Source organism: Rhagoletis zephyria, unplaced genomic scaffold (assembly GCF_001687245.7).
Source record: "Rhagoletis zephyria isolate East Lansing unplaced genomic scaffold, Rhagoletis_zephyria_1.1 Rzeph_scaffold_00287, whole genome shotgun sequence".
NCBI lineage: Eukaryota > Metazoa > Arthropoda > Insecta > Diptera > Tephritidae > Rhagoletis > Rhagoletis zephyria.
In genome coordinates this window covers 234,483-245,348 of record NW_016157371.1, presented here as the reverse complement: position 1 = coordinate 245,348, position 10,866 = coordinate 234,483, and the positions used below count along the sequence as shown (strand labels likewise).

Here is a 10,866-nt window from a genome sequence, read left to right as displayed (position 1 = left end):
TTATAGGCAGAAAACCGACATCGAAGTGAAACAAGATCGTTTTCATGCCTTTTGAATATGCATACATATGTATGTATATCCTTAATACGAAAAAACACTAACTTAGTGATCGTTTAATTTTGACAGTTTTCCTTTTGTTAAAAGTGTTGCATATTTTCTCCATACAAAGTGTGCTCAAACACGCTTTTTATATGAAAAAAAGTGCATGAGAAAAAAAGCCAAAAATCAACGGCAAGTCATGACACCTTCAAACTTACACTTTGTTCTACTAAATTTAAACGGGCTACAAAACTGCTTACCAAAATTTTGNTGCTTACCCAAATTTTGTCTAAAGAGGGTACTTAAAAAGTGAAATGTTTTTATAAAAATTTAGAGAATTTTCTTTAACTTTGCGCGAGGTTTGGTACTCTAATTTTTGGAGTTTTGTTGCTTATAAAGAATTAGCGAAAAAGAAAAACGGTAAAAAACATTTTCCGCATTGCAAAAAACTCTCTGNGAAATGTTTTTATAAAAATTTAGAGAATTTTCTTTAACTTTGCGCGAAGTTTGGTACTCTCATTTTTGGAGTTTTGTTGCTTATAAAGAATTAGCGAAAAATAAAACATGTAAAAAACATTTTCCGCATTGCAAAAAACTCTCTGTACTCAGTAAAGTGGATTGACTGTATGAATTTTTGCTATTTTGAAATTATCATTTAATTTGTATTCAAAAACATAATTTTTTATAAAATCTCAGCTGATAAATTGCAGCGAAGGTCACTTAAGACAAGTTTGAGGGCTGAAAATGAACGCTAACTTGCGTGGCTGAATAGCAGAGCTGTGTAAGTGTGAAATCCTTTTCAATTTTAAATCAACAATGTTTTTCTATTCAGTTTTCATTACTTATTCCTCGCTTAAGATTGAGGTTTATAATCTGTAAATTTTCCATTCACTCAAAGCAGTTATAAATTCACACATCAACATATTCATAGCAAGATTGAAAACACCAATGCCAAATCAAAATAAGGTTTAACACTGAATCAGTATTGAAAAGGCTGCAAGCTTTTATGTGTGTGCATTCTTCAATTCAGTACCAATAATTAGTTCAAAGGCAGCCTGGTAAACAACTTTTTGATAAAAATGCAGATTTTTGACAATTGCTCAATTGTAAAAAATCGAAGCGGTGTTACCCAATTTAAGTTTTTTGGTAGAGGGGATTTTATAAATTAGGGATTATATATAAAACAGTTGCATTAACATTTACCTTTTAAAAATAGTTAATATCTTATATTAAAAATGTTTAAATTTTACATTAAATTCGATAAACACTTCGCAAAAACTTTACATTTAGGTTAATAAAATTTTAGTGAACAAATTTTAAAAATATTTAGTGTCTTTATGCCATCTGATTATTTCACAATGTAACTAGCCAGGACTATTACAGTTTTCTATATCGGTTGCGATTGTTTCTGATATAATTCGATGACTGAAATTACGAATTTTGATGTGTAGTCTAATGCATATTTTGGGGATTCACAATTCGTGTTAGTCGTCGTAATGTCTTAAAGGCCTAAATTTATTCAATATAAAGTAACGGTTAAAAGCGATTTGAAAGATTCGTTGGATATAATAAGAGCCAATAATATATTTCCTACTAGTTTAAAAACATTTTTGTTATGTTAAAAAACGCCTAAAGAACGCAATGGCAAACCTTCGAGTATATTTCGGCCTTGAAAACACTTCTTATAAAATCATTTGGTGTTCGGAGTGAGCCTTAAATATGTACATAGGTGTCTCCATTTGTGCCACAGCAACAGAACTCATGCCTCAAGTTTGAGCGGAAGCTCGGCCAAACACTTAGAAAAATATTTTAGCATCAAATATTTATTTGTTTACTTATTTTAAGGAAGATGGAAATCTTCTGGTTTCACATTTTGAGTACAAAAATCTCAACCCTGATACAACAAATAGTATTAGTACTGAATGATAATGACAGATTGCAATTACATAAACGTACAATCATACATGATTGAGTTTTTTTTTGCATTCACATTCTCTATGTGAATGGGCGTCAACCATTCATAACACACTACATATTTTGTGTTTACAATTTGTAACTAATCTCAAGAGAGGTTTTTAAACTTTTTAAATCAAACAATCACATTTTGGAAACGACAAAAATGAGAATGCATACTCAATTGATTCAGTCATTACACAGCTCTGCTAAATAGATATTGGTGTGTAGCTAACAGTAAAATTTTCAGAACAGGTAGCCTTTCAGAGTAGAGACGCCGTTTTTAAATCGAAGATCGACAAATCGCTGTTTTGTCGATTTTTTAGTTCCTTTTCGATTCGTGAATCGATTCAAAAAATTCGAATAGAATTTTGGTAAAAAAATTAAGGGGCTTGGCGACTCCCACCTCTCCAACTAGAGAGATCAAAGACCAAAGAACCTAATGACCTCCCTCTCTTTATTCGTCTACAGGACTTCTTAGGGAAACCTATTGAAAATCGTCGTCACGCCCATTATCCAGAAATTTATATGAATCTAATTTTCTTATAAGTGGCTATTGCAATCATGGGTTTTAGGAGAATTAGTTTCAGTAGTTACTGATTTATCCAAGTTTCTTTGTTTCTGTAAATTACCATTATATGAAAAGTGGGCGTGGTTATTGCCCGATTTCAGAGATTTTCAAAAGCTGGACCCTTAGTAAAGCTGGTACTGAGTTTGGTAAGGAAGGGTGAAACGGCTACTTAGATACGGCATTTTATCACGGGGCGAGGTTACGCCCATTTTATAGAACCTTCATAATACTATTTTCTATCAAAATTCTACTGCACATACTCTTTTTAAACAATTTGGATCCAATATTTACTGAAATATCGTAGTTATTTCATTTTTGAAGATACCGTTATAAGTGAAGTGAGAGAGGATACAATCTGATTTCGCCCATTTTCAATACCAACCTACCTCGGATAGGGGGCAACCTACATACCAAATTTCGTTGAGATATCTCAATTTTTGCTCGAGTTATCGTTATGGCTTAATCGACTTCTCTTTTCATTCTGAGCATTTATGTATGTATACATTTGTCTATATCTCTCTCGATTCTTTTAGGCTGTTACAAATAAGCGTTATGCGAACAAAGTTATAACACCCTTGCAACCAAGTGCGCTAGGGTATAAAAATAGGAGTTTTTAAATTTTACCCGATGAAAACTAAGTACCAACAAGCTAAGTCTAACAATATATTATTATACATCATTTTAAAGGTATATACATAAATTCCTTTTTCAAACCATGTTTGATTTTCAAAATCGAATGAAAAATATTTAGTCAAGCTTTTATTAGATAAGTGCATAGTATGAAAATAACGGTTATTTTAAATTAAATAAAAATGGAGGTTTCAGGAACTATAGGAAACCTATTTTCAGGTTGTAGTTGATCCTACCTACAACCTACATTAAGTTTTGTTTCGTGTATATTTCGTGTTATTGGTTTCGAGCATTTATGACGTTTGCAAGCAATTTGATTTTGAAGTTAAACTCACACACACATTTCTTTTCCAATATAATTACGAAAGTAAGAAAAAATCAAATTTTTAATCTAGTTGGTGCAACGTGCATGAGTATGTACATGCCTATGTAGATATGACACATGCACACGGCATGAAAACGAACTTGTTTCATTTCCATACCAATTTTCCGCCTATAAGTTTATCATTTCAAACGTTTCGTTTTTATAGGAAGATAACACATGATAAAGGGTATGCTCTTATAAAATTCAAGAAAATAAAAATCAGGTAGCAATCATTATTCTTGAGCGGAAAAAATAAAAATCGCAAGATAATCATTATACCTGAGCGAAAAAAATAAAAATCAAAAGTAATCATTATGTTCAAGTGAAAATATAAAACTCAGAAGCTGAGTATTATTCTTGAGCGAAAAAATAAAAATCGCAACATAATCAGTATTCTCGATCAAAACCATAGAAATCAAGAAGTTATCATTATTTTTGAGCAAAAAAATATAAATTATATAATAACAATTACATTCGAGCAAAAAAGTAAAAATCAACAAATAATTATTATTTATGATTAAAAAAATAAAAAAACGGATAATAATAATTAAATGTTGATATTAATATTTTTTAATAATATTTTTTAACTTATAATGATTACCATCCTTGATAGAAAGGGTGGAGAACGGTAAAAAACTCAAAGTTAATTATTTATGTTAATGCGTGCGCTTATTTATTTTGTCCCTCTGTGCTATTTTATATTTTTATTACACTGTGCTATCTTTGCTTGTACAGTGCAATATTGAGCAAGTTGGGGAAGTATGTACGCGTTCAATACATATATGCGGCTATCGAATGAGAAAAAGAGAGCTAAAGAAGCGCGTATTTATGCACGTACGTATGTATGTAAAAGTGACTTTACTTTTATAAGGGCGGCTGGTATTTTATTTAGTCAGTGAAATCAAGTGGATCAAAGGGATGGCCAAATTAATGGTGATAATTTTGGCATATGTAAATCTTAAATTTACTCTGCTATTTAATTAAGTTCATGAATATGTATATACATACATACATACATATGTATGTACTTCTTTTTTTGTTGTGTTTTAGTTGCACCCTAATATATTTATTCCTTGTGATGCTGTATTGTTTTAGCGCTTCTAAAAGTGTGTTTGCATTGTTCAACTTTGCGTTCAACATTTGCGTTCAACTCAGCGCAGGGTTGCACGAAAAAAAAGTTGAATGGCTAAAAATATCAAAATATGAAAAAATATCAAAATATTCGCCATAAAAAGGTGTTTGCATTGTTCAACTTTGCATTCAACTTTTGGTTGAATGGCCATTCAACTAATCGCTTTCAACAAAGTTGGTCGCCAGCCAACATTTAGCCATTCAACTTTTTTTTCGTGCAACCCTGCGTTGAGTTGAACGCAATTGTTGAACGCGAAGTTGAATAATGCAAACACTGCTTAAGGGCAATATTTTTGATGAAAACACAAGTGCAAGTACATATGTACATAAGTTTAGTATGAGATCCAATGTCTTAGCTATGTGACTGGGCTAGCGGGTAATTAGACAAAACGGGCAAGTATTTAATGTATATGTATACATTCATACATATGTACCTGAGGGGAGGTGTACATATTTTTCAAGCGCAACTGGATAATTACCGAGTTAATGATGGCATATGTATGTATATATTTATATATGTAAAAGCGCCGTACAAGGGGGAAATTGCCCGATAAGAAATTCGGGACTTATGTGAATTTGAGATGGCTTTGTGTTTATATGCAATGTAAGTTACGCATGTGTATTTTTTATAGTTTTTTTTTCCAAGAGGGGAAATATGTACAAAAATGCGCGGGAATTATGAGTACATATATGTTTGAGTTTTATAATTATACCTCGTGGGGAACACTATGGCATTTATATCAGTGCCCGCCAAACACTTTCCTGGGAAACGAACTATATTCGGCCTTTCACATGTACACAATCGGCTTCTTACACGTACACAATCCGAACGTCAACAGAAAGAGTAGAAGAGCAACAAATTTTATTTAGTTGCATGCAAACAATAGGCGAAGCAGGTTGGTGACGCATTATTGTTGAATAAAGTAGATACACTGAGCAGAATGAATGTATATTCGTTCAAAAATTTTATAACACAACTTTTCGTACATACACCCCTAGAGATAGGTATGTATATGGTGGTACCATCGTGGTCGTTCTTTTTCTTCACATTAAAAGAACTTTGTGAATTATGTATTTTTTTTTTAATACCAGACTAGTCCTCAATTAAAACATACAATATGTTTTGTTATTTATCTTTTGGTTTAATCGTTATTTTAAATTGCTCTTAAATGTCAAGTTTTACCTAATTTTAAAATAAATATATATTAGATATATATATTTTTATTTTATTTCTACTTGAAATCAACGAAATTTTCTTTTAATATTCAGAGTGCTCGAAGCGCGTTATCTTTTTTGCTCAGAAATCCACACTTAAATTATAAAAAAATAATAATAATTTTGTACAATACATACAAAATTTTACCAACTTTTTCCTTTCTTAAGGCCGTTAACTTTCATTATATGCTTCTATGTTGTTTAGATCTAAAAAAAAAATAGCGCCCAATGAAAAAAACGGCAAAAAAAATACCAAAGTTTTTATAATAAGTAGTACAACACAGAAATTTTTTTCCGTGCATTACCACCAACACATTCTCATTTATTGTTTCATAACTAATACATGCTCATTTTAAGACTTTTCTCTTTTTGGCGGGCACTGATTTATATACACAAACATACGTATAGTATATGAAAATGTGAACGCAGTAAATTTTGTGGGTACCACCTGTATACATATGTATGTATCTACATACGTATGTAAGTTACCTTCTCTGGAACCGTACCGCTGATACCTTAATCTGCCTGTCGCTGTTGTTAAGTTGGTGCTTCTCTGACCGCTGCGGGTATTGTTGATGTTGCTGTCGGCCACCTTCACTGCGCCTTTTGTTTATGAAGTGTATATATTTGTGCATCTGTTTGGGAGGGGCATTTGGCGCAAATATGCTGCTCGCGCCGGAAAAAGAAAGAAACTTTTCTGGTTCTTATTTGAAAATTATTATTTTTTTTTGTACTGTATATTAGTTTTTTATTTTAAATTTCACTGTATTTGGCTTTTTTAATTTTCCGTTAACGTTTCGTCTCTTTTTTCCGGTGCGGAAAGATTATTAGTTTTGTTTTTCGCGGTTTAAAGATTTTGTATTTAGTTTTTTACATACATATGTACACTTTATTTAATTTCACTGAGTTTTTTCGTGTTGACTTTTGTTTCGCACACGCGTTTTCCGCCGCACTGCCTATCGGTTATTTTGCATTTCAGGTGACGATATGTATGTACGCTTATGAGGGGGAGAGTTCGTCGCCAGGCCGCGGGTCGCCTTTTTAGGGACGAAGGACCATGTTTAGGTTTTTGAGTAGGTAAAGGGGAGCGCCGGGTGCACCTGAGGAATTTAATAAATAAAACACCGAGGATTCTAATTGAAATTAAAAACGAGTTCATATAATTTATTAAGATTATTTCATGTCGATACAATATCGGTATTTGAGAAATAAAAATTGCCCGAGTGGCTTTTCCGAAATATAGCGAGCTATGCGGTGCGGCGGCGTTGATGATTAAAGAGTAACTAACTATTTATTTATGTATACAACTGCAATGACAACTAAACCAAATCAATCAATTCACAATAGTATGCACAAAGAGTTGCCAGCCGCACGCAGATTAACAAAAGGGATTAAAACTAGGTTTACAATTCTAAGAGATTGAGGCTCATGTCCTCAACACAGCGGGAAAACGTTATTCACACCATGCGAACAACAAAATCGTTATTCAAGAAATGAAAAACGTTCTTTAACAGCGTCTAGAATCAAATATATGCTTGAATTCCGCTGGGGATTTGTACAATCTACTCCTCAAAAGATTTTTCTCGTATTCAAAACAGAATGATACCGTTTTGAAGTTTAAATATATCCAACTTCACAAAAAGGAAGAAATAATGAAAAATTTTAGTAAAAATGTCCTTAAACTCTATACCACAAAGCGTAAAACAAATAAAATTATGCAATAGAAATACAAGAAAATATATACCAAGAAATAATCGATAACCTAGAGTTTCTTTCTTTGCACATATAAATATTTTATATGAGAATTTCAACATACTGGTACATTAAAATTATCTTGTTACAGAATAATGCATATTTATAAGGTTTTATATAGAGTAAAAATTCCTGAAGTGGCCCCCTAAATTTTCACAAAGTAACAAATATTGCAATAAGTATTTGCATTTCTTAGCTTGAGTATCCACAAATACATCAGCAAAATATTTGGCCAGTATTCGAATTTTTATATACTTTTTTTTTAATTTAATATTTATGCACCTTATTTTTGTAATAATTATTGCGACCAAAGTTTTCATGCGATTTTCATGAAACTTTGTGAGTACGTAAAAGAACTAGTTTTATGAAAATTGGTATGATTAAAATTTTTAATTTTTTTTAATTTTTTTCAAACTTTTTTTTTTAAAATTTTTTTTTTTTTTTTTTTAATTACTCGTTGTGATTTTAATCACGTTTAGGTGTCAAAATGCTCCTTACAATATCTTTTGCTAATGTGCTCAAAAAAATTTTTGTGCAACCATACGGCTCTTTAGATATAAATTTTTTTTAACATATGCCAACCACTATTTGTGTACTAATATCACAGGTTTACAAAAAAAAGTGTATGCATATTAAACGAAATCTATATATCCCTATGTTATTCGATACGCTGAATGCAAATCCGAGGTCCGTTAGCCTCCATCACGTGAGGTGCGTGGTCAGTTGAAGGTCGAGTAGGGAAAATTATTGAATAAACCTGAATGAGAATGTGTGTGAAAGTTGTGAGTTCTGAATTTTTAGATTATATCCATGGTGGAATAATAACAAGCTGTTGTCAGTAGCGACGTGTTTGTTGTGATTTTGACAAGATCGGCATGCTTATTTTCAGTGCTGGCGATCTTAATTTTTATACTACTATTCGTTGGGAAATAGTATCTAAAATACTCCATTTTAGTAATTCGTTTTATCGCGATTATTAAAGAAGAAGGTGTTTTCAGAACAATATTAATATTTAAAATTGCTGGATTTATATAATTTTTGTCCTCCAAATGTAGAATATTAAAAGATATCGTGGTTTTCATTGGAAAAAAACGTACACGTATGGAAAGGCGATTTTTTATATTAAATAACTTTTGCTGCATTGTCATAATATTGAGCCAAATGAACTACTGATACACTAGAATAGAGTGGCTGCATGGTTAAATTAGGAATTCGCTTATATTATCGATATTTTATAATATTTTACGGCTTTTACTTTTTTAAAGTTGCAATATACGTCCAAGCTGTGTGGAGCTGCCGATACAAACATATATTCAGGCCTATAAGCCTGTAATTATACATTTTTCTACATTTAATTTGAAATAGTATGCACCAACGGATTAGAAGTAGTAAATAATTAGTACATTTACATTAGTACCTGCCGAAAAAGTGAGGTTAAGTTACTGACAACACCTTGTTATTATTACACCATGTGCAAGACCCATAAATATAAACTTCAACTTCTTTTGTTTTTATTTCCTATATTGCGTTACTCGTAGAATGTCAAGTAGCTCTGTTTTGAATGCTAGTTAATAGCATGGTACAATAATTACAGGTATTGTCTTCCGATCTGTCTTATTTAAAAAAATATCATTGTTGCCCACACTAAAACGTTTACTACTTGGGAAAAGGGATATTTCCATACCCCATATCTACTATATATTTGTGGAAGTATGTATGTATGTGCCAGGTTGCAGTCTAAAGGGACGGACAGAATCGAACAAAATTTTGACAGTGTATTGCCATGACACCTGGGCCTACAATAGGCTGAAAAAATTGGGATCCTACAAGGGGGCGTGGCACCTACCATAGGTGTGAAAGTTTTAATCATCCATAACTTCCAGACCATAAGTCACATGTACTTGAAACTTGGTATGCAGACATATCTATGGTAGGTGCTTATAGGAGGGTATATATAAACGAGTTTGTAAAAAGGGGCGTGGCTTTTTTATATCAGCTATAATTTCGGCACCATAAGTCACACCAACTTTAAATTTGGTTTGCAGACATATCAATGGTAGGTGCTTATAGGAGGGTATATATAAACGAGTTTGTAAAAAGGGGCGTGGCACATCCCATAGGCGTGGAATTTTTTATCAGCTATATCTTCGGAACCATAAGTCCCACGACCTTGAAATTTGGTATGCAGACATATCATTTCTAGGTGCTTGCNCAGAATCGAACAAAATTTTGACAGTGTATTGCCATGACACCTGGGCCTACAATAGGCTGAAAAAATTGGGATCCTACAAGGGGGCGTGGCACCTACCATAGGTGTGAAAGTTTTAATCATCCATAACTTCCAGACCATAAGTCACATGTACTGGAAACTTGGTATGCAGACATATCTATGGTAGGTGCTTATAGGAGGGTATATATAAACGAGTTTGTAAAAAGGGGCGTGGCTTTTTTATATCAGCTATAATTTCGGCACCATAAGTCACACCAACTTTAAATTTGGTTTGCAGACATATCAATGGTAGGTGCTTATAGGAGGGTATATGTAAATGAGTTTGTAGAAGGGGGCGTGGCACATCCCATAGGCGTGGAATTTTTTATCAGCTATATCTTCGGAACCATAAGTCCCACGACCTTGAAATTTGGTATGCAGACATATCATTACTAGGTGCTTGCAGGAGGGTATATATAAAGGAGTTTGTAAAAAGGGGCGTGGCACATCCCATAGGCGCGGAATTTTTTATCAGCTCTAACTCCGGAACCACAAGTCTCACGAACTTGAAATTTGGTATGCAGACATATCAATGGTAGGTACTTATACGAGGGTATACATTAGGGCGGGTCGATTTAAAAATCGCCCATTGCTCTGTGAAAATCATATTCTAGGGATCAAAATAAGAAACTTTGCCGAAGGAACCATACCTCTAAAACGAATTCTGATGTCCCCCAATTTGGGTCGAACTTTTGGGTAGGGGCAAATTTTGAAAAATCCCACTTTGACCCATTTAGAGTGCTCCAATCGAGTCCAAATGTATGACCGACCCCCACTAACTTTGGACGGCCGATCCACCCATGCCAGTGGCACACCCCCTGGAACTCCCCTGGGGGGTTCCCCATACAATCATTTCAAAAAATCACCATTTTTGGCCTTTACATGAAAAAATCAGCTAAATGGCTATGTTTTTTCTTTATTTTTATTTATTTATTTATAATA

The 10,866-nt window shown here is 32.9% G+C and overlaps 2 protein-coding genes across 4 annotated transcripts in view; one reads left to right on the top strand and one right to left on the bottom strand.

The window, feature by feature from the left end:
- Positions 1-7,223, bottom strand: part of LOC108358716 (uncharacterized) — a 9,924-nt gene extending 2,701 nt beyond the window's left edge. Inside the window, exon 1 of the mRNA XM_017610181.1 lies at positions 6,393-7,223. Coding sequence (XP_017465670.1) covers positions 6,393-6,538 — 146 coding nt within the window. The 5' untranslated portion in view covers positions 6,539-7,223. The remainder of the gene's footprint in view (positions 1-6,392) is intronic.
- Positions 1-10,866, top strand: part of LOC108358715 (autophagy-related protein 9A-like) — a 244,591-nt gene that overhangs the window by 80,246 nt on the left and 153,479 nt on the right. The gene's annotated exons all lie outside the window — the stretch shown is intronic.